Below are 23422 nucleotides of genomic sequence, written 5' to 3'. Positions count from 1 at the left end.
TGGGGATAGCCGATAAGTGTGGCTTTGCTGACCCCAATGTTCTGGATCCCATCAAGCAAGTCGTAAGGCAGCATTTTCATGATGGCTTTGACATTGGTTACCTGATGAGCCTGAGGTGGCTTGACTCCGAGTCGTCCCTCGCTGCTGTCAACGCCATCATGAGGATCACCTACTGGATGATTGGCTGGTCATTATCGACTATGCATCAGACAGATGCGGAGGCACGAGCAGCGTGGCACCCATTCATATGTGATTTTGGCTGTGGGCAACAAACCATGATCATTTCTCCCAACGAAATGAAGCCCGCCATACCCATCTCCCTATTCCGAAGCGATTATGCGCGTCTCCCAAGAGTTTGGTTGCTGAGAACCAAGACTCAGGAGTCGGGAGACAAGAATGCTGAACAGAAGGAAGACGTATTTTTCCTCGAAGGCAAGTCGGTATTGTTTGCCGCTATGCCAGAGGGCGAATACAACGAAGCCTTAAAGGCGTGCGCGACAAGCTACATCAAAGTATTTGGACCAGATTAGCACATTTGAGGTAGTAATAAATCCGTAGAAATTCCACTGTATAACATCATAAAGCTACACATCTGCCAATTCTGGATGAGTCTTCAAGCGTCTGTTGATGGAGTCAGGGGTAAGGGCGTCGGGGAATCGTAAGCTCGTCGATCTGGATACCCAGACTCTCTTAAGGATCTTTACCACAGTCTCTTCACTACCATTTGTAGAACGCGCGACTACCATAATGCAGCGCTCAATGATTTTCGGCACCTCACTAGATGAATGATCTCCGTGAAGAGGATCTAGTCTTTCAAAGATAGACAATTTGGAGGCTGTTGCCTTTTGCCGACAGAGCGATAACGAGTGCAGCGTGTTGTGAACCTGTTAAGTCGACCAGGCGCGTACGCTGTGAAACACGGCACAGAAAACAGTTACGTTATCAGACACTTAACGAGTGAGGAGCAGCGGGCTGTGCATCCTTCCTGGCCTGAGGCGGTGGGCCAGTCAGCCACCTTGAGAGACTTTCCGACATTCCATCAAACATCACACGAAAGCATCATTCATTAGGGATAAAGGCAGGGCCAACCCATCGTCTGAACATTGAGTGTCCAAGTGTCGACAGCAGGAGCGACTGTCAGAGTCTGTGCGGGCAGGATACCTACGAGGCCCCTTACCAAGAGCAGCCAGCCCACTCCCGGCGCCGGCGGGTGAAGGACCAGACAGCCAGAGATTACGGTGTGCGACCAGGACGTCATCGAAAGCGACCGGCCAGCCAGCAAGCAGCGATACCTCGTGGATCATCCTCCCTCCAGCCCTGACGATACTCCCCCTTCGTGCCCCGGCTGGGCGTTTTCCTAACCGTTTCAACCTTCAAATATGTCCTGGGAACTTACCCGTCGCCGTTTCTTTCGTGCGATAAATAGTAAATTCATCTACGGCCGTGTCGTGAGTGTCCACCTATCTACTCCCTATCGCCTCCTCTTACCCGCCCGTGCTCCATCTCCGCTGTCGTCAACTTGAGATCATCGACAAAACAAACCCCTGCCGGTATCTATTCAACGGCCAAATGCTGACTTTGGCCCTCTTTCTTCTCTAGCCACTCCTACATACCATCATCTTCCTAATCGAGATGGTTATCGCCGCGCGCTTAACCTCAAGATTCAATGCCTATTACGATGAGCGACCCGGTACGTCTGAACCCTCCACGGCCTCATCGCCTTGCTTTGACCGATAAGGCGATGCCCTATTGTCGATCTGATCGTAGGGTCATGACTAACACCATGTAGTCCTCACCATGATGGTGACGAACGCGGTGCTCGGTGGCATTGCCGACACCGTCGCCCAATCCATCACCTCCATCAGACAACGAGCGCTCCGCAAGACAGTCGGCTCCCCGAACCCGCGAGACGATCCCCTAGCCTACGAGATCCATGAACTCGACCGCAAGAATCCTTTCCAGGATCGAGAACTAATACCCGAGTCTAAATTACTTCCGCCGCCGTTTGACTTCGAACGTCTGACACGCTTCATGGCGTACGGCTTCGGGATGGCCCCCTTACAGTTCCGATGGTTCAAGTTCCTTGAGAAGTCGTTTCCTATCACAAAGGCTAGCGCTTTCGTGCCCGCGATGAAGAGAGTTGCATTTGACCAGCTCGTATTCGCGCCATTTGGTATGTGATGCCGGACAACCCTGTGTTAAACCTATCCTAATGTGCTTCTCATGATCTTGGGGACATATATACTTGGAGTGTCAAGACACTTGCTGACCATTACATTTTCGCAGGTATTGCATGCTTCTTTACCGTGATGACCGTTGCAGAGGGTGGTGGCCGAAGAGCCGTCTACCACAAGCTGAGGGACATGTATGTCCCGACGCTGAAGGCCAACTTTATGGTCTGGCCCGCTGTCCAGGTCATCAACTTCCGCTTGATGCCGGTTCAGTTCCAGCTGGTAAGTGTCGAGACCCTCGAACTCACAAAAAGCCATTGCAAATGTAATCTAATTTGAATATCATAGCCTTTCGTGTCCACCATTGGTATCGCATGGACTGCCTATCTCTCCCTTACAAACGCCGCCGAAGATGTCCAACCTACCCGCCCATCTCCTCCCAACTCTCCCAACATCCGCCTGGAATGAGCAATCGTGACCTTCCTTGTTCAGACTGCGAGGAGCGACTGTGACATTGCCTTTGACGATATTCAGCATACAGATGAGGCAGGCTTGTTAGGCATTTAATTGGGGCGTTTGGCATTACTTTCACGATACTCTCTTTTGGCACCCTTTATTTCATGGGGTCTGGAGGCAAGGCTGCCTGGCGTTATAGCTGATAGGAAGACGCCTGTAACATCGTCTCTAAATTATATAGAAACCAGGAGTTTGGTAATTTCACCTTGATTATACTCTATTAAGATGACTAGTTTGAGAATCCAGAAGTGAGGTGATTGGATGATCGAGGAACGTGTGTAGCCAATGCCGCGACGGTTCTTAGTATCATGATATGCGAGAGACGTAGTCTTGAGGCAAGTGGTAGGTACAAATCAGGCATTCCAACACGAATGGTCCAAACGTGAGCCACAGCCGATGGCTACCGTGATCCGATCTTCCGACCCTTCAGATCGAGACCACAGGTAATATCTCTTACTGGCAGATGCACCTATACAGAAAGTGTGCATGATGGGAATGGGAAGATCTTGTGGTTTGCCGAGTCAACAGCAAATTTGCATCGGTCCTTCTTGCTTCTGGGCGCTGTAGCAACTCTGCAAGTGCCATTTTTCCCGCTCCAGAGGAAATCAGCCAACCATCACGTCAGAGATTCGTCGAGGTAACCCCACCAAAAGTCTGCTGTGCTGTGCAGCTCAGCGCAGTACCCCTCCCCCACCAAGAATCATCTGAGGCTTTTAAGCAGTGGCTTGCCCTCCTTCGAACATTTCACTGTCGAGAATCAGACAACACACCTCTCAAGAGTCTCTTTCCTATTGTGAAGCTTCTTCGGCTTTTCATATCATTCCTAAAAGTGCTTTTCGTGTTCAATTGACTGCGTCGTCCGCAACATGTCTCTGGCCAACAAGCTCTCCATTGAGGATGTCGACCTCAAGGGCAAGCGCGTCCTGATCCGAGTAAGTTCATGATTTCTGTTCAGCATCAATACTACACATCCATACTTGCTACTGAAGCCCCAAGAGAGTCTATGATAGCCATCCGGATCCCCAGGGCAATCCCCAGATAGCTGTCATGGGCAATCCGGAGGCGGGGCTCGAGGAGCTCAAGCTTCCGATCCAGCCCGATTCCACGGCTACTACCTGCTCTCGTTACCCGACCCATGGCTAACTGGGATACCCCTTTGTTCTAGGTCGACTTCAATGTGCCCCTTGACGCCGACAAGAAGGTCACCAACAACCAGCGTATCGCTGGTGCCATCCCCACCATCAAATATGCCGTCGACCATGGTGCCAAGGCCGTCATTCTCATGTCCCATCTCGGCCGCCCCAACGGCAGCCCCAACCCCAAGTACAGCTTGAAGCCTGTGGTTCCTGAGCTGGAGAAGCTCCTGGGCAAATCAGTCACCTTCGCTCCGGAGTCTGTTGGCCCCGAGGTCGAGGAGATTGTCAACAAGCAAGACAACGGTGGTGTCGTCCTTCTCGAGAATTTGCGTTTCCATATTGAGGAGGAGGGAAGTGCAAAGGACAAGGACGGCAACAAGACCAAGGCGGACAAGGAGAAGGTTGCTGAGTTCAGGAAGGGCCTGACCAAGCTCGGTGATGTCTACATCAGTAAGTTCATCCCTGAAGCCTGTGGCTGTAGCAGTAGACCGTGGCGTGATATATCTAACTTTATTTCCAGACGATGCCTTCGGCACTGCTCACCGTGCTCACTCTTCCATGGTTGGTGTTGACCTGCCGCAGAAGGCTGCTGGTTTCTTGATGAAGAAGGAGCTCGACTACTTCGCCAAGGCTCTCGAGAACCCTCAGCGACCCTTCCTCGCCATCCTCGGTGGCGCCAAGGTCTCTGACAAGATCCAGCTGATCGACAACCTGCTCGACAAGGTCAACACCCTTGTCATCTGCGGTGGTATGGCCTTTACCTTCAAGAAGACCCTGTACAATGTCTCAATCGGCACTTCGCTGTTCGACGAGGCTGGCTCCAAGACCGTGGCTAAGCTGATCGAGAAGGCCAAGGCGAACAACGTCAAGGTCGTCCTCCCGGTCGACTACATCACTGCCGACAAGTTCGACAAGGATGCCAACACCGGCAAGGCCACCGATGCCGAGGGTATCCCTGACGGCTGGATGGGTCTTGACTGCGGCGAGGAAAGCATCAAACTCTACAAGGAGGCTATTGCCGATGCCAAGACAATCCTCTGGAACGGCCCAGCTGGTGTCTTCGAGTTCGAAAAGTTTGCCAACGGTACCAAGGCCACCTTGGACGCTGCTGTCGACGCTGCCCAGAGCGGCAAGATTGTCATCATCGGTGGTGGCGACACGGCCACCGTTGCGGCCAAGTATGGTGTTGAGAGCAAGCTCAGCCACGTCTCCACCGGCGGTGGTGCCAGCTTGGAGCTGCTGGAGGGCAAGGAGCTGCCGGGTGTTACTGCTTTGTCCAGTAAGTAAAAAAGCGTGTGGGAAGCGTGCCGGTCACGGCTTTCGACCAGATGAGCCGGGTCTTTTCGCTTTCCTAGTCTCCTGATTTGGCATGGGGTTCTGATGAATGGCAAGGTCGGTCGGCGGGAAAGGCTAGTCTTTAGTGTTATGAGTCCCACCTTAGGTATGCATAGAAATGGAACATCCTTATGATATCACGAAAGCTTGTTGCCGACCGTTCTACGTTGAGCCCATCCGGTGGTGCGGGCCCGTCTTGCACGTATGCCATTGTCATAATCAGAGCCGCACTAGAATTGAAAAGCATGAGTGACCCATGAAAATGTCAATTTATGAAAAGACCCTTTCTGGCCCTGACGCCATTGCTTTGTCTGGACTGTATCTATGATGCTTTATCATTCGTGAATTGTCCTCCCGTAACCATTACAAGACCAGCCTCGACTTCTGCTCGAATGCTGACTACACCACAGCTTCTCCGTATCGTTCATCGCCGTCTCTTGGACTCTTCGACCTTCTTCAGCTCCTCCCTACAGTGATGTGATTAGTATACTGATTCATATTGTGGTTGAGCGGTAAGAAACGAGAAGAGGACCGGCCCATGCGTCGTGCTCAAATTTGCAAGAGCAGAAAACAAGCGACGAACGCTCCGGACTTGGGCTGGCGATGTTGTAAAGTGGAGGGGATCAGAACCTACTTCAGCTGCGTTGAGAAATCGTCGCTTGTGTCATCGTCGTCCCAAGACTCCTCCCACAGGTGCTTTGTCGCCTCGCTGCCGCCAGCTGCCTCGGTCTCTTCGGAGTTCCAGTCTGTAGTTGAGCGTATGTCAGCATCCAATCACCGCCTTATCCAGAAGCCTGCAATGGTCGCCACCAAGACGGCGATGATAGCTTCAACAAGAAAGATGGAAGGGCGATCGGGTGGGCGGTCGCGGGCGAAGGCTCCCTCTGGAACATGAAGAACGTACCATCAACAGGGAAATCCTCAAACTCGTCGTCCTCTTCTAGCGCAGCAGCGGACTTCTGCTGTGTCTGCTCGGGCTTGGGCTCGTTCGAGGCGGGCTTCTCGTCCTTCTTTGCGGCTGACTGTGCGGAGGCCATGATGACTGTGGTGTGGATGATCTGGCAGGACAGGCCTGTGCAGAGTGTCTGAGCAAGGAGGTGGGAGCGCAGTTGCTCGAGAGTTTGGCTGGTTGTAGTTGTCGTAGGTTGTTTGGTAATCGGCGAATGGTCTGGATGAAGCTCTCTCTGGCTGGCAAATGGCAGCTCCAGGCAAGACGTGATGATGTGTGGCTCTTTGTGGCTTGATTTGGTGTCAGAATGTGGCTGCCGGCTACCTAGACAATTCCCCACTACAAAACACCTCGCCATTAAACACCAATAAGCACCAATACCAAGAAGGTTCCCTAAGGAATTTAGCCTGCCTGTCTAGTCTAGAGTCCCTAGCACCTAAAAAGCACCGCCGAAGCCTCCGTATTCAGTAGAGCTACATCCTGGCCGGACTGCAGTGAAGGAACAATATGGAAGCTCCGGAACTGTTCCTTACCGGCGTTAGCGACACTGACGAGGCCTGGCGCCGGCTGCATGTAATACGCAGCCGGCGACTTTTTGGGACCGTGTTTGGTGGAGCTTGTTTCTTGTTAGGCAGTTCCAGTCGCCCTATCGAATGGCCTGTAAAGCGAGCAAGTTAGGTGCTTGCTCGTATACTGAATTGACTCGAGTGTTGTTCTTGCTCTCCTTCTGAGTTGTGCATACACAAGTTCAGGAAGCTGTTTGGGTGTATTCTTCACGGAGCTTATTCAACCCGTACCCAATCTGCACTCGCAAAGGGTTGATCGTTGTCCATTCACTTGCTCAGAGTGCTGTCATTCCCACAAGGCATTCTATAGCTCCTTGCTTAAGCCCCCCGAGGCGGACGTCATCTCACGGACCTGAATACGGCCAGCTCCCCGATGTGCCTATGTGCCTTGAGGGCTGTACAATTTGGGTGACGACGACGTCTTACTATTGCACTTTGCACTTGGGCCATTCTACACTTTTTCCTGCGGTGCGCGGCCTTCCATCCAGAGGGGCGCTTCTCCCGGGTTCATAGCGTCTTTGTTTCACTACAAGGGTTGAGCGTATCATTGGCAGCCTCTGTACTACTCGGGGCCTGGGCTGCAGGTTGTCTCGCAGCGCTCACGCAACCGGCGCTTTTGTTTCTGGTTTATTACGGCACTCTTCGACATTTCACTCTTTCTTAACATTCCGTGTCTTTAGAAGAGTCGGGTTTGGGCAGGATCGTCGCAGCCTTGAGCTCGATACTTCTTCCAGCACTGAAGAGCGGGGTTCAACCAGGTTGTGAGATACAAGGTAGCTAGCTGACCATGTCATTCCGGTCATGGCTGCGTGGTTCTTCCACAGCCGAAGCAGGCAGCACAATCACGCCCAATGGAAGTTCAAAATCGGCACCAGATCCTCGGGATCTCGAGATCTCAGATCTGCAGGACGCCATGGAAGCGGCGGCATTGATCATGAATGACGATATCGACGGCGCAGAGAGCCGGCTTAAGCTTCGAAAGGACTCGTCTGCCTTTCATCAGTTGGGATTGGGTGTCTCGACATTCATGAGATCCATTCTCGGGTTTGAGAAGGAAATCATGGCTGAGGCAGCCTCGAGACTCACGGAGTGTGAGACACGAGCCTGGGCAGACATGAAGAAGGCGCAGAGGGCAGCAGAAGGTGGCTCTTCGTGGTTCGGGCGAGGAGCTTCGTCTCACGTATCTGGAAACGCCAGCCAGATTTATCCCCCCGGCAGCGAGTTCCAGCTTGTGCACGCGAATGCACAGTTGATGAATGCTGTGGTTGCTGTGATGCATGAGAGCTTGACGGAGGGTATCAAGGGTTTCTACAAATTGCGGAAGGCTTTCATCTCGCTGGATGCTATCATGCAGGCTGAGGAGAGGGTGCTAGGAGAATACAAGTCATCGGCTACAGGTTCCCGGCCTCAGTCGAAGGACGTCAAGGAAGACGAAATGCCAGGCTCGTTCGACGAGACCGAGTTTGATGATCTCAAGACACCTAAGGCCTCCGAGTTCAACAAGGCGCCTGAAGATGACAGCGACTTAGATTTTGTTGATGCTGCAGAGGGACAGTCTGGCACCCAAACGCCGGCAACTTACGGCGGTCACCTCGCCGAAGCAGATCCTAAGTCTGCCTCTGCATCTCGGTCGGACTTACCCTTAGAGAAACCCCTCGAAGATCTTTCGCTAGACTCTAAAGCATCTGATCCAGATCCTACATCAAGCCCCGAGTTGACCGCACACTCTCGAACCGTTTCTGTTAGCACATTGCAATCCGCACCGGGACACCTAGGCTTCGATGATGAACATGGCCCGTCCTCAGACCTGTTCAAGCATCCTGTTGACGCATTCGTGCACTCTGGCGCAAACATGTGCTTCGGTATCCTCTTGCTCATCATCTCCATGGTACCACCAGCATTTAGCCGTCTGCTATACATCATTGGCTTCAAAGGCGATAGGGACCGCGGCGTGCGAATGCTGTGGCAGAGTACCAAATTTGCCAACATCAACGGTGCAGTAGCCGGCCTGGTCCTTTTAGCATACTACAATGGACTGTTGGCATTTGCTGACGTGATACCCACCGACGAGGATATCGAGGAGCTCGCCGATAAGACAATCCCCGGCGGCGAGATTGTCGGCTATCCGAGAGAGCGGTGCGCTGCCCTCCTTGCCAGCATGCGCCAACAGTACCCAGAGTCGCGGCTGTGGAAACTAGAAGAGGCGCGTATTCTAGCGAACAAGAAAGAACTTGACGAGGCGATGACGGTGCTGCGCAACAACACCGACTCCAAGATGCGCCAGGTGACAGCGCTCAACAACTTCGAGCTGAGTATCAACGCGATGTTCTGCATGGACTGGCCGCTCATGCGTGAGAGTTTTGTGCGGTGTATCGAGCTGAACGACTGGAGCCATAGTCTGTACTACTATATCGCAGGGTCTGCAGAGGTGGAGATGTACAGGGACGCATTCCATGCTGCGAAGAAGGCGGATGACGAGAAGGAGCGCGAGACATTGGAAACAGAGGCCAAGAAGCACAAGAAGGCTGCGGAGGAGTACTTCAAGAAGAGCCCGTCTGTGGCCGGGCGAAAGCGATTTATGGCCCGGCAGATGCCATTCGAGGTATTCGTGCTTCGCAAGATCCAGAAATTCGAGCAGACCGCTGCTGCTTTAGGCGTGGACCTTGTTGATGGTATAGGCGTGAGCCCCGCGAGCGAAATGACGTGGCTTTGGAACGGATCCAAGAAAATGCCACAGCCACTACTTGGAAAGGCGCTCGAGTTTACGAGCTGGGACAGATGCACTGTGCCCCCGGAGTCTGTAGAGAAGATGAAGGCTGCTCTGGATGATGTGGCTATCAAAGCTGTGTGTGAGACAGCACTTCTCAGGGGTCTAGGTCGCTTCGCAGAAGCGAGGGCTCTTCTAGAGCCTGTTCTGAAGTCCGATCCGTGAGTGAGCCCTGCCTCCTACCTGGCCATATCAAATTGCTGATCATTATTTTTCAGAGCTGCATTCAAGGGACCTACAAAGGACGACTATGCTCTCCCCGCAGCGCACTATGAGATGGCGGTGGTGGCGTGGAGCGAGGCTTGCGCCAGAGATCTTTTCCCTAAGGACCCAGCCGCTATTGATGAGTACCGCCTGAAAAAGGTGAATGAATGCTGGGAATCTTTGGATCGTGTGACTAAATGGGAAAGCTTCAACCTCGATGCCCGTATCGGCATGCGAGTCCAGGCTGGACTTGATAGCATCCGGTGGTTGAAGAAAAAGAAGAAGTGGATTTAGATAGCTGAGAAATTGGGTGTCCTAGTCGATCTGGACGGTGGAATAATCATATAGACAAATTGGGCCATGATGTCCAGACTATATATGTAGACATAGAATTACGGGTTTTGATTTGACGGTCGAATGACGAACGTTGAGGAACACTGGAAACTTGGTTCCATACAAGAGATCGGGTATCTTTTTTAAGTACATCACAAACGAAAGTGCCACCACTGTGACCAACTTATTCGACTCAAACCTTGACTCCAAATGACAGAACGCCACCATCACAACACTCCGCATTTTCGCTATCGTACGCTGCTATTTTGAACTAGCAAGTAGCCAAGTTGCAACGACGCTCACCTACCTGTTAACAAGAATAAGCAATTACTCAATAAAGTCGCTGTCGCTTTCACTCTCACTTTCACTGGCTGTCTTCTTACCTTTTCGTCCCTTTGCTCTGCCCTTCTTCCACGTGCCAATACCCTCATTGATAGTATCCATGGCATCGCTAGCGGCCCTCCCGCCGCGCTCTTTCAGCTGATGCTTCTCAGCCTCGTCCTTCATGTCATCGATGGCGTCTTTGCCGAGAGAGGTTCCATGAGACCAGTCCAGGAGGCCCCACGCGCCGTAGTTGCCGCTGGTGGAAGTGTGCCCCTTGCTGTAGTGAATGGCGCATCGTCGCGCCATGCCGCCCATGATGATGCCTGGGACGATGTTGTATCCGCTCATGCTCAGCGTCTCCTCACCGGTGACCAAGACCACAAACAAGAAGTAGGTGAGCAGATGAGGTCGGATGACGAGCGCCGGAAGGTAGATCGGCAGGAAGCGGTGCAGGAGGAATGGCACCGGGTGATCGGCGGCCAGGGCGAGACTGAAGGGGGGCGCAGAGCGGGCATGGGCGTATTTCCCGTGCAAGTTTGCGATTTTGCCAACGGACTTGTCGGTCTTGGACGATGCGCGCGGGCTCTTGTTCGAATGGAGTGTGTAGCGGTGGATGTAGTATGTCAGGGCTTCCCGGGCCATGATCAGAGACACAACCTGCTTGATCAGCTGCCATGGGAGCGGGAGCGTCGTGCTGGTCTTGAAGAACGGCGTTCTGAAGTAGGTGGTGAGGCCAAGGCTGATCCCAGCCTCGAGTGCCGTCTCGAGAGTCAGATTGAGCAGCGCGAGCAAGAGTGTCTTTCCCAGAACCTTTGCATCGCGAGGAGGAAGGGCGCGGGAGCCGCCGAACTTGATGGATTCGGCGAGGGATGGGAGGATGATATCAAAGGTGAGAAACAAGAGTGATGGTAATAACCAGAATATTATTCGTATGGCGAGGGTGCCAAAGAGCTCAATGCGCAAAGGCGAGTAGGATAGGATAAGAGTCGACCATGTCAGGTAGAAGAAGAGAAGATTAAGAGAGGTCGACCACGAGGTCACTGCTGGTGCCAGAAGATAGGACACAATGGGGAGGGATAACAAGACATCCATCGTGAGTGTACGAGCAACACCACCTTGGTGGGCAAAGTGAAGAGACAATTCTAGATCGACCAGGACCACGATAACTACAGAGGAAGCTCACCTTGGTGGGGTAACGAAGCTCGAGGTGGCTATATAAGACAAAGCACTTGTCAGCCTCGAGGATGTCAAGCCTCAGGAAACCCTCATGACGTGTGGCTTTGCCATAACCGGGCTGGTCGTCAGCTTGAAGAGCAGGAAGCTCGGGGGTTGGCTTGATGACGTCGTTTCCGTTCTTCAGAGTCGATGCACTGAAAGCGGCGGCGACCAATGAGACTTTATTAACGCAGCCAACCAATCACAAATTCAGACGACCAGCCCTCATTCTCGACTTTGGCTCCAAACCACATTGAGACTAGCAGCGTTTCCTTCCACCACCCTCTCCAGTGTTTTGGCGTGTTTCAGAGAGACGGGAGAACGTGGGTGTGGAGAGGCTCTACCAAATCAATCTCTCGGCCGGTTGGCCCCTATTATCACAGTATAATGGTTCCGATCATTCGCTAGCCCGCCTCGAGTTATACTCGTGGATCTGCCATTGTGGCATCAAGTCACGGTGGTCTCTTCGCGGTTTACTTCGCAATGATACTTCAGTCATGGCTACACGTCCGGGACGCGCTCGTGATGCTCAGGTTCAGGCTGCATAGCTCTATCGGAGTCTGCTTGAAATTGACACCCCGTTCGGCACACTTCCGGTTGAAGGGTCCCCGGTCAATGGTCCCACTATGCCACGAGCATAGAGACGCACTGACAGGCAATCTGCAGAAGTGGGATCCAGTGTACATTTTCCTGGGTGCATTTGGGATGTGTACCAAGACAAGAAAGCCGTGTAGTAGTGCGAGTAGTGTATGGTTATGGCTAGTAAATGTTCTCGGATGAGCCTCTGCAAGTCAGGCTGCAAGTGTTCTCGGATGCTGCGCTTACATCAAAGCTACGAGATGGGTCTTTTCTGTGTCAAGAGGATGTAACGTTCGCTGGAGATGTTGATGAATATAATTCCAAGTCACAGTCTCATCGGCCCTCTTAATCAGCCGGCTTTTACAGCCAGTTGTTGACGATGTCATAACTCACAAACCATCCCGAGTTGATATGCAAACCACAGCCCGGTTGCCGTTGCACTGACCAATTTGCGAAACTCGGCCTGTCCTGGATGCATATACACAAATAATCTCCGAATTCCGTTGAATTAACAGCCCGCCTCCCGTCCACGGCGGAGGCGTGTTAATGACCAGGCACTCGGATCCTCGTTGAGACGGAGGAGAATTAAGCGTCCCCTGGTAATATCACCGCGCCCTGATTGTCCTGATTGCCTGGGGCTGACTGACGCGCGCCGAACGAATTGGGCGTATCTCGTCAAGAGACCAAGTCCTTTGGGCACACACGTCTCCTCCTTTTTCAATGTAGAGTAGAGGGATGACTATACCTTTGGGCTGTTGATCGGGCGGTCTTTTCTTCTGACTCAATACACGAGGATGAAGTAGGCAGCTCCTGACTATTCTCTGTATAGGACGGACTTACATCCTCTGATTAATATCGTCACGCCTCCTTTCCCGTGTCATCTGCACACCCATCCGTTGTTCCCACGGCCGCATACTTGGTCTGTCCAGTCAGCGCTGTCGTTCAACGAGACTATCTGCAACGATAGCTGCAAGACGCATGCAAGCTGCACCACCGCGGGCCCATGCTGCGCGATAATCAGCACTAAATCTCTGCCAGTATCGCACAGTCGCGAGTAGACGCCAGTGGCACCAAGCATCTCGAACGAAAGCCCAACAAGAGCATCTCGTTGAACGCCGAAGCAGGACATGCAATGCGATCGGCGACGTACGACTTCCTGAATCACTCACGCAGAACTCATTACGACATGGTCAAATAAATTCTCCTTGAAATCGCATCTCTACCTCTCCGACTTGGCGAGTAAGGGTGTCGCGATTGCTTTCTTCTGCGATCTGGAACATCCAGCAAGACATCTCATTTCCACCGAGTCTTCGATTTGACAGAGCGATTCTCATTTGCCCGCCGACATTCACGAGCAATCCCTTTTTCGAGTAAAGTTTCGCTGAAATAATTTCTTGAACTTGGAGGAACCAGGAGTCGTCGAATATAACGACTACACTTCCAACGAGGAAACATATACATACCGTTCGGCGTTAGGTCCGCTACTACACGATCTCTAACCGTTTCTCTGGGTACCCGGAGTCTCCACTCTCCAATCGGGTACCTCTGGGGTATTCATTACCGTACCGTACATTGATACCTCGAAGTCTGAATACAGCAACATATATCACTCGAAAGAGCGATAGCATTCTCTCAGGTGAGTTGAGGCTTCTTCATGTGCTTTTGTCACCTGGTCTCCGTATTGAGCTGGGATGCATCCCACTCTGGGATTGCGGCCCCCCGGAGGCGCGCAACTGGCCGCATGGATGGGGGGTTGCCTTCCATGTCCCCTCAGCATCCAGCACACACCAGAAAAAAGGGCCTAGGCGACAGAACCCCGACGCGGGCTGCAGAGAGGATTGGTCAATGCCCGTGGTCAGCATCACAGGCCGCGCAGGAGATCAGGGGTATCTCCAAATTGGGACATGCACGCCCACCCACTATCTTAGTCTTTTTTTCCCCTTCCCTCGATTATTGATTGATTTAACGGCGACCCCAGTGAAAGCTGCCTTGTCATTACCTGCCGTCCGTTGCCGGGAGGACTCTCTTAACTGACAGGCTGACTAGACAGATTGTACCTCTCTCCAAGGACGACGACCACGACCACGTCGAGACCGACGCTGTTTAATACTCGAACTAAAAATCGGCACGCGCCGCTGCGCTATAGCTACCGACCAACTTCCCAGAGTGTACCTCGAGAGACTTGGGAAAAGACGGACTGTCGAAACATTTCCCGTTCCTGACGGAGCAGCACGGGAAGCAGATCCCCCTTGATCCCTGACCCAACCCGGCCTTGACCTTCCAGGTTGACCTTGGACCTGCACCTACCTGGACGCATACTTCCCACAAGTGCCGTCGCCGTCCAGGACTGTCCACTACCGTACCTACCTCAAGGAGACCCTGCCGAATACACCGTTCTGTCTGCGATCATCGCCTTCCGTGTGTGTATCTCCTGCATGCGAATCTTCCTCGTCTGGGTCGCCTGCCTGTCTCATCTCATCTTCCAGCCATCCATCGGTCGCTTTGACGGATGAAACCTTTGAGTCAGCACGCCACTGTTTGAGACCTGACATCAATGCCCAGCGCTCCCTTCCTTTGCGGCTGATTATCCCAGCATCTCTCCTTAGCAGAGAGCCCAGTGTTGGCCAGTCCTCAACTGATGCGAACTGCTTAACGGCAAACACGGTCGTCGCGTCGCAGATCCGACAAGAGTCTCACCTGAACACTCAACCCGGTCTGGTTACTGCCTGATAGCGCCCTGCAGGAGACCGACCTGCACATACGTCTTGCCCGGTACTGCCTCACTGGGACTTAGCCGTACCAACAATTCCATCGGCCTCAGAGACATTTTGCACGCCGGGGACGCAGCTCCCCCGTGCCAGCCAGCTAGTGCCGCCAATCGGTCCGCATCGACCTTGAACAAACATTCAGATCTGCTGCTTGCTGGTGGAATTGAGCCTGATCATAGCATCCTGCAGCCAGAGTCTTGTAGCCATGGATTACTCCTCCGCAGTCCCCGCTGTTCCGCCCATCCCAAGGCATAGCCGGCCCTCTGGTCGGCGGAGAGAAGGTCTGTCCGCGACATACTCGTCTCGCAATCTGCAGCCCCAACGCATGCTGACCCGAAACCTCGCAGACCACCACCACCGACATCCCAGCGAACACATTACGCCCGCATCACCTGAGGTCATCTCCTCGCTAATTACCAGTCTTTCCGTCATATCGAAGCCCGCAAACTCTCACTTCGAGCAGCCCATCTCCAGTAGTAGTCTGTCAATACCCGGCTCACCACGATCAGCGACCGGCTCTTTTGGTGTAGACTACGGTGCTTTCTCACACTCCCCGCTCGACGGCCTCCGAGAGGAAGAGCCTGATATCAACGAACTTGCCGCAAGCCCTCCCGTCATTCGAACTGCTAAGCCCCCAAGCGGGTTCTCACCTCTCACCGCACCGAAGTCTCCCGCGCGCGAAGGAAACGGCCTGAAGAGCATCCTTGGTGGGAGAAGTAGCGCATCGAGACCATCCTCGAAGGGATCTTCAGTGTCGCGGGACGCAGATACCCAGAGCATTGGAAACCTGTCCATTGAGCGTGGCGTAAGCGGCGCGTCGCCGCCTCCTGAACTAAGGAGACAGCGATCGCATGATAGCTGGGGCAAGAAGACAGGACGCAACCACAAGGGGTTGATGTATATGAGCTCAAAGGAGCGTCTACGGGAAAAGGAGGAAAGGAAACGTGCCAGCGTTGGAGCCGTGGGCGGGAACTCTAACAACTTGGGCAGTGGTATCAATAGGGCAGCAAGCCCACGACCAGATCCTTTCTTAGCGGAGACGGCCATCAGCGAGGAGCCGGCTTCGAACAGCGAGAGTCCTCCTAGACAGCAGGACAGAAACAGCTCAATCATTGACGGCGGCGCAATGCCTAGCCCCAGGCCGATTCCGACGCGAGACTCCAGTCTTAGAAAGACTGGGTCGAATGCGAAGAGGTCCTCGGCCCGGAATAGCCGCAATTCAAAGCGCGACAGCGATAATGCAATCCCAGAGAGCGACGAGCATCACAACGGCGCGAGCGGAAGCCGTAGCGAAGCGACTAGGCGGCGTCATCATAACCGCCACGACAAGGAGCAAGATGGCCGCAATAATCTCGGGGTCGAAGCTCTTGACCTTTCGAGATCATCTTCTACCAAGCCATCTCATAGGCATTCGCATGATACCACGCCAACGCACTATGTCACCGATACGGAGCTAGATGTTGAGGATGGTGCCCCATTCCCTGCTGTTGCCCAAGGAAGGAGACGTGATCGCGAAGCGAGCGCGGACCGGAATGGACGACGGCGGTCAGGTCGATTTACCCCCGAGCCTCTTGATGGCCTACGTCTGAAGCGTAGTAGTTCGAAGCTGAAGAGGCTCTCTGGTCCTCTATCGCCACGGCCCGATGAGAAGGCTAACACTTCTACTAAAGAGACGCCCGAGCCGACAACCAACGTTGGGTATGAGAGACCACGATCAGCAGACAGTATCGATGATGCAGTCGAGTCATATCTGTGTTCCCCACGCCTGTCTCAGAAGATTAGACATCCGCAGACGGGACGCGTGATTAGTTTCAGCGAAGTGGGAGATTCCGAGGGAAGCGCGGTATTCTGCTGCGTCGGCATGGGCTTGACAAGATACATCACCGCGTTCTATGACGAACTGGCACTCACATTGAAGCTGAGACTCATCACCCCTGACAGGCCTGGTGTAGGTGATAGCGAGGCATATGCAGATGGCACAGCTACGCCTTTGAGCTGGCCTGGTGAGTTATTCATAGTCCTTGGTCCCGTACGTGTCGAGACACGGCGGGCGAAGTTGTTGAAACGCCGCTAACAATACCTAGATGATGTATATGCCATTTGTCAGGCTCTGAAAATCACCAAATTTTCCATCTTGGCTCACTCAGCTGGTGCTATCTATGCACTGGCTACAGCCCTGAGAATGCCCCAGCACATCCGTGGACGGATACATCTCCTCGCCCCCTGGATTCCTCCTTCTCAGATGTCGGTCTTTGGTGCATCAGCACAAACCCCATTGCCTCCTACTAATGCTATCCCCACTTCGCAACGTATTCTCCGAGCACTCCCTACACCAATCTTGAAGGCCGCGAACAGCTCGTTCATGAGCGCAACAAGCAGCAGCATTACCAGCAGTCTACCAAAGACGCCTAGCCGACGGAAGAGAAAGAGCAATGCAGCCGGCCGTGACCGTGATGCCTCGGGTGCGAAGGGCAACGGTCGGGCCACGCCCAGTGGAATGGACGATAAGGAGAACCATCGTGGCGGAAAGCCCCCTGACATGCCCGAGCTGTCCAAGGGCATGATTGCCACGGAGGAGATGGATCGTATTCGACCCGAAGGAGCCAGCCCGACAGCGGGTACATCGCCCATCGCTGCCGCAACATCGCAGAGCGGATCCTCCAGCCAGGCCCCTGGCATTGGTGGCACTACCAGTAAAGGCCACCACCACAAGACCAGCTCCAACACTAGCACCAATGCTCACGCTCGTGAGGAAGCTCGCATCCTGGCTGCTGCTGCAGATGCTTTGGCGGATAAGGAGCGGCAGGTGACGTATGATACGAGGTTGACTCATGCTATATGGGAGTTGGCCACTACCGGAGCGAACCCGGCGGTTGATCTCTTGGTCTGCTTGGAACGCAGACATACCATCGGCTTCCGCTATGTTGATATAACCAGGCCGGTTATTATTCACCATGGATCCCGCGATACTCGTGTCCCGGTTGAGAATGTGAAGTGGCTTGGCAAGACAATGAAGCGTTGTGAGGTGAGAGTCCTCGAAGGCGAGGGCCACGGCCTGATGGCCAGTGCCACTGTCATGGGCTCTGTCCTCATGGACATGGCTAAGGATTGGGAGGACTGGAACAGGATGACTCAAGGGCGGAGAACTGGTGATCCTGAGAGAAGGAGAGTTGCCGGGGCGAGGTGAAGCCATTGCTCAGTGGAATTATGGCCGCAGTGTGATGTTAATGGTTGAACGGTCATAAATGTGGGTCAAAAGGGGTTTGCTTGAGCCCCATGGCGTTCTTGTTTTGTTTCTCGCCGTATAGTTAGGCGTCTGTTTGCATATTAATGATTTCTGGATTGGAAATGGTCTGGCAAAACGCTATTGTGGTATGGGATCACAAGGTGCAAGACACGGGTTTGCATCCGAGATAATCATCACGGAACTGTTCCCCTTCGTGTTTTGCTATCAAATATTACTATGATAATGCTGGTTTAGAGCCACGGTCGACTGGAAGTTTCCAAGTCCTGTCTGCGAGGGATTGAGTTGCTGGATGAGTGTATCGTCAGCGCTACCGGGCATTGAAATGTTGAGAGAAGTAAAGTAGAGCCAAATTAATGTATTAATACTAGTTCTTTATATTCAATGATTACCTGAGCGAGTTGCCAGAGAAGTTAGTTGTCCATGGGGAGAAATGCGTACTGCTCATGTTGTCTTGCAACAACCCTTACAGCCTTCACCACTCTCTCACGGATGCCTTCTCGCATTGCTATAGTACAGATATTCTTGTCTAATCTTCTTCCCGCTGACAGGTCCATCTTCCTCCCTTGTAGGTCAAGCACTCTCCCGCCCACTTGCTTGAATATTAGGATCCCGCCATTGTGATCCCATATGTAGGTATGATCATTCTTATCGGCCGGCAACCTCCACATGCCATCACACCTGCCCAGTGCACATGCCACGTAGCGAAGCTGGGTGCTATAGATTTGGACAGGCTGCCACGGTACCCCAAGGACGTCCGCTATCCGGTGGCGATCCGGGATGCTAGGCCGCACAGATCGGCTGTTCTCTGCCACGAGAAATCTCGATAGGGTGGGCTCTTGAGACAAGCGAGAAATAGGTGTGACAGACTCGGACAGATCACCTTTGGTGATAACACGGAGCTGGCTACCGTAGCCACGGACTGCAGAAACGATATAGCCCGGCGTATTAGGGTCAACATGGTCGTAGTCAGATAATCCAAAGGCTGAGTCGAGTGAAAGGTGCGGACAACCAACAACGCCAACTAGCTGAACACCATCTTCTATAAGTGCCGCAACGACTGTGTATTGCCCATCCTCAAGGTATGTCTTGGTACCGTCAATGGGATCAATGGTCCAGACGCGGCCTCTACTGCTATCGCCGTTCACACTGCCAAGGTCAATGAGAGCCAGCATATCTTCCGGCGAAGTCGGCGACCGTAAGCGCCCCTCGACATTCTTGTCTTCAAGCCTTGTTGACGAGACGACATCCCAGACCTTTTGCTTCAAGGCCTCGTCGGAGCGCAGCGCATCAGCAGTCTCCTCAGCAATGATGCGATCCTCGGGGAATGCGCCATGAAGAGCTGAGATCAGCAGCGCTTGGCCGGCGAAGTCGCCGATGGATACCGGACTGTGATCTGCTTTTGATGACATCCCCTTGTCTGTCATGGTGTTGCGCACTCGCTCAGTGGCGATGATGGCACGCTGAACAGCGAGTTCTGCGATGCGGCGCTCACGCTGGAATGCGGGTGCCATAGCGTTATGACCTGCCTTCCCAGTAGATACAGATGGAACCATGAAGGGGATCTACGGCAGAGATCTCATTGAGGTGATTGTTGGCTCTTTATGATGGCTTGCGAGTTACATGCCGGTAGAGATATCATCGACGACAGTGTTAACGAGCTGAGAATGGCCCACTATCGGACCGCTATTTCGATCTACTGAGCAGCGAGTGTAATGATGCCAAAAGCTCTTGTCCACCCACACAGAAGACCTACACTCTCTACCACAATTACTGTGTTCATCTAAAAATTTGCTGGCTACCTCCTTCAGACATTTTGCCTTTTCGAGATGCATTGTTACCCAGGTAGGTTGTAGGTTACCGAAGAACCTCCCGGGCTTTTCTTTGATCTCAGACATGGCCCCGCACCTAGCAAGGCACGCTATCGTAGCATGCCTCGTTCAGACCGAAAGGACAGAAAGTGCCCATACCCGCTTTTTATGTTCTTCTACGAGGCGTATAATCTGTTACTGGTTATTCTCAGATTATGTTTCTATTGCCCAAATATGACTGCCACGGACCAATAGTTCAAATACTTGTTGACCTTCAAGGCATGTCACGACAAGAGCACCTCACACCACGACACTTTGTGCACACGCGTGTATGTATTTGCGCATTCTAGCTATACATGACCAAGCACTCAATTTGGGTATAGAAGAATATCGTATGAGGGATTATGAGATAGAGAAAAAGGTTATCGGGCAAAACGTGCAGTCAGTGTATGGGAGTTATGTGCAGTGAATGGTAGGGCGATCGTTCCATCGTCGTCCAAAACCTGCTTTATCATCATGCTGACTTGGAAATGGTTCAGTGCCTTATCAATGCCGGGAAATAAACTCCGGAGATGTCGTCCACTCTGGCAGCTGGCCCTGCCGTAAGTCGATGACCCTCTGGCAGGCTCTGAAGACGAAAGCGCGTCGATACATAATACAATCAGACGTACTCCAGTCTTTATCTCATGGGGTCTACTCCATGCGACAACGCTAAACTATTGAGGACAGCAAACACACCCTTATTAAAATGATCGGCATGCTCTCTACGTCGCCCTAGTAGTGTGCGGCCACGGGGACGTTGAGGCACCTGCTCGCGACATGAAGAGCGACTCTGAGGGCGCAGACTACGAACTCAATCACCATACTCGAGTTTGCTCTTCAAGGATGGCGAAGAGAAAGGTAGAGATGCTGGAAATACCCACCTCGTTTGTGTCGAAGTCAATATGGGTTTAGAGAAGAAAGAAACCGCAAAACTTAATATCACAATTTGGTTCTTCAATATCCCACAGCGACAACTCCATATAAGCAAAAATTCCTTAGTCAGTGAGTTCTCTGCATATGACATAGATTTAGGGATCTCCTAAATTACTCCATCTGAAAAGAGCGCTTTGTGCGATGCTGTTTTTGATTGAAATAGATCGCCGACTTGAGTAATGTTGTTATCTGCTCTAATACCCTTAGTATTGTGCTTTAGCATTGTGCGACCCGATGGAGCAGCAATGTTGTTGTCCCGTCTCGGCGGCCTTTGTGCTTTGTGTCTGTGAGACAGTGTCTCAGTACAATATTACGCAAGGCAACTTGTCTCACGATTGCATTTGGGCTCCGTCTAAGAAACTGCAATTCTTATTTAAGTTGGAGCCTCAATTGAATTGGAATATTTCGACGGTGTAGACAATACTAAGAGGCGACTTGTCGCAGCTGCTTTAGAATAGCAGTGCCAAACGGATATCCATTCATCTGCCCTTTTCGATTCTCCCCAACAATCATCGCAAACAAAACAGTTCGTCTTTCAACGAAGCACACGCATGCTAGTTGTTACTCTCTGATTCATCGACCAGTTATCAGCTTGCAGCTTTCTCCTCACTCAGCGGCTCAGTCTAATTGACTGAACATTCAGTCGACGAAAATGCTTGCTATATCCTTCATCTTTCTGATCCTTGTTGAGCGAATCACTGCCGTCTCGTGGCAGCTTGAGATCGCCGCAAGTCAGAAGCCAAGAGATCGACCACATCATGTGCAAGATCGAGGAAGAAAGCCTAAAGTCAACGTGCACCTACAAGAGTGGATAGCTCACAGCGCCGATCTACAAGTAAGCCTACATGATCTAATTCTAAGGCTAGCTCTCAGAAGACTGACCGTGTTCGACATAGTGGTATACCGATATTTTTATTGGGACACCACCGCAGAAGTTGTATGCTGTTCTCATTGACCGTAGTTGTCAAGCTCTCTTTATCCGAGACGCTAATATAATTAATGATAGATCGGTCTTGATAGATACGGGTTCTTCTGGGCTTCTACTACCTCAAAGTAATTGCACGACTTGTGGAATTGGCACCAGGCTTTTTAACCCATCCTCGTCCGCTACATTCTTGGGTATGCCTGGCGACGAAGTCGATCCTGAGTTCTCTACCGGGGGAGACACAAAGCCTTTGAATCCCTACCCTCAGGGTGCAAGCTGCCATCTCTACACAGATAAGGTCTCTCTCGGCGGTCTGAGTGTTTCCTCCTACACATTTCTCCTGTGCGACTCTTACGGCCCTGCACTGGCTGATCAGCCAATCGACGGCCTGCTAGGCATAGGTGTTTATGATCCCACCTCTTTCTACTGGACTCTATGGGATGCGGGAAGACTTCAGTCTCCTATCTTTGGGCTTTACACTCCTCCGATGAATAGAAATGGGGGTATCCTGACTCTCGGTGGGATTAACCCATCTAAGTTTGTTGGTTCTCTTACGTGGATCAACCTTGATGCCAACCTGAGCAGCAGCCATCAATCCTGGGTGATGGAACTACAAGCTTTCTATATTGGGAAGAAGAGGTTCAAAAGTCCAGGCAACATTCCCTATTCTCCTAGTCTCAGTATTCTGGATAGTGGGACATCATACATCATGACCCCTGATTACAACACTACCCGAGACCTGTATGCTCAAATTGACGACCGTTTTGTTCAGATCGACCCACTTGGAGCCTGGGGTGCACCGTGTCGAAAGATGGACACCATCGCCAAGGACATCACCATCACATTTGGACCGAGTTCCGGTACACGGTTGAATGTGACAATCCCTAAGCGCTTCTTCAATTTGGGTCCTTACCCCGGCAAGCCTGGATTTTGCCAGGCTGTCTTCAGCAACCCATTAGAACCGGTCATAAATGATGACGGTCGAGGTGTGTGGGTCATTGGTTCGCCCTTGCTCAAAAATTACTACACGGCTTGGAATGGTCTCGATCTCAAGATTGGCTTTGCCCAGACCTGTCATTAGTAATTCTCGAAAGACAAAGCATTCCCTCAGATAATAATAAATGGAGAAAAGACATTAGAGCCGCACGGCCACACTTATATAAGCTTTGGTCTTAACTTGAGTAATTCCGAAAAGAGCAAAATACTCTCTATGAGACACACATTTAACTCAGGGAGATCAAGGGTATAGAGCACACTGGTTGATGGTATCTGCGGGTGACTGGCCTCTTATTTGCATACTTCTCTACAGCTCATCTATGACATGTTCCAATCCCTCCGATTTGCACAGTCGTCCATCGATGCCTTGGGTCCAAAGGTCACTGCCCACTGCTGTTAAGCCGTAAAAGATATGATCTGGATCGTATTTCTGCTTTACTTGCAAGAGCCTGTCGTAATTCGACCCGTAGAAGTTCTTTTTCCATTCTTTGTCAAGATAGCTTGCCTAGTTGAGATGATTTCCTATGTTAGATTTACTTATTTCATGCATGGTATTCTATATTATATCTCGACTCGTACTTACCTCACTCAAATACGTTCCAGCGTCA

General features: G+C 52.1%; 8 protein-coding genes across 8 annotated transcripts; 5 read left to right on the top strand and 3 right to left on the bottom strand.

Annotated features, from left to right (window-relative positions):
- Positions 1-1632: 1632 nt before the first annotated feature.
- UCRPA7_8147 (putative vacuolar membrane protein) lies at positions 1633-2639 on the top strand (the record flags this gene model as incomplete). Its single annotated transcript, XM_007920666.1, has 4 exons — positions 1633-1690; positions 1790-2173; positions 2287-2453; positions 2520-2639. 4 exons carry the CDS (start codon positions 1633-1635, stop codon positions 2637-2639), a joined length of 729 nt encoding a protein of 242 aa, XP_007918857.1.
- Positions 2640-3553: 914 nt separating this feature from the next.
- On the top strand, positions 3554-5110 carry UCRPA7_8146 (putative phosphoglycerate kinase protein; the record flags this gene model as incomplete). The annotated part of the gene is made up of 3 exons (XM_007920665.1): positions 3554-3619; positions 3853-4273; positions 4344-5110. 3 exons carry the CDS (start codon positions 3554-3556, stop codon positions 5108-5110), a joined length of 1254 nt encoding a protein of 417 aa, XP_007918856.1.
- Positions 5111-5582: 472 nt separating this feature from the next.
- UCRPA7_8145 (hypothetical protein) lies at positions 5583-6195 on the bottom strand (the record flags this gene model as incomplete). Its single annotated transcript, XM_007920664.1, has 3 exons — positions 5583-5625; positions 5793-5904; positions 6063-6195. 3 exons carry the CDS (start codon positions 6193-6195, stop codon positions 5583-5585), a joined length of 288 nt encoding a protein of 95 aa, XP_007918855.1.
- Positions 6196-7460: 1265 nt separating this feature from the next.
- Positions 7461-9938, top strand: UCRPA7_8144 (putative mitochondrial outer membrane protein iml2 protein; the record flags this gene model as incomplete). The annotated part of the gene is made up of 2 exons (XM_007920663.1): positions 7461-9601; positions 9659-9938. The coding sequence occupies 2 exons, from the start codon at positions 7461-7463 to the stop codon at positions 9936-9938; spliced, it is 2421 nt and encodes an 806-aa protein (XP_007918854.1).
- Positions 9939-10304: 366 nt separating this feature from the next.
- Positions 10305-11393, bottom strand: UCRPA7_8143 (putative sterol desaturase family protein; the record flags this gene model as incomplete). Its single annotated transcript, XM_007920662.1, has 1 exon — positions 10305-11393. The coding sequence occupies one exon, from the start codon at positions 11391-11393 to the stop codon at positions 10305-10307; it is 1089 nt and encodes a 362-aa protein (XP_007918853.1).
- A 5712-nt stretch (positions 11394-17105) lies between these two features.
- On the top strand, positions 17106-18050 carry UCRPA7_8142 (putative hydrolase protein; the record flags this gene model as incomplete). The annotated part of the gene is made up of 1 exon (XM_007920661.1): positions 17106-18050. The coding sequence occupies one exon, from the start codon at positions 17106-17108 to the stop codon at positions 18048-18050; it is 945 nt and encodes a 314-aa protein (XP_007918852.1).
- Positions 18051-18520: 470 nt separating this feature from the next.
- On the bottom strand, positions 18521-19663 carry UCRPA7_8141 (putative myo-inositol-1(or 4)-monophosphatase protein; the record flags this gene model as incomplete). Its single annotated transcript, XM_007920660.1, has 1 exon — positions 18521-19663. The coding sequence occupies one exon, from the start codon at positions 19661-19663 to the stop codon at positions 18521-18523; it is 1143 nt and encodes a 380-aa protein (XP_007918851.1).
- A 2864-nt stretch (positions 19664-22527) lies between these two features.
- On the top strand, positions 22528-22899 carry UCRPA7_8140 (putative acid protease protein; the record flags this gene model as incomplete). Its single annotated transcript, XM_007920659.1, has 1 exon — positions 22528-22899. The coding sequence occupies one exon, from the start codon at positions 22528-22530 to the stop codon at positions 22897-22899; it is 372 nt and encodes a 123-aa protein (XP_007918850.1).
- Positions 22900-23422: the final 523 nt, after the last annotated feature.

The sequence above is a fragment of the Phaeoacremonium minimum genome (assembly GCF_000392275.1).
Source record: "Phaeoacremonium minimum UCRPA7 unplaced genomic scaffold PA7_03_scaffold_580, whole genome shotgun sequence".
Classification (NCBI taxonomy): Eukaryota; Fungi; Ascomycota; class Sordariomycetes; order Togniniales; family Togniniaceae; genus Phaeoacremonium; species Phaeoacremonium minimum.
Note: the sequence above shows the minus strand (reverse complement) of the source record. Positions and strands in the feature narration are given on the sequence as shown.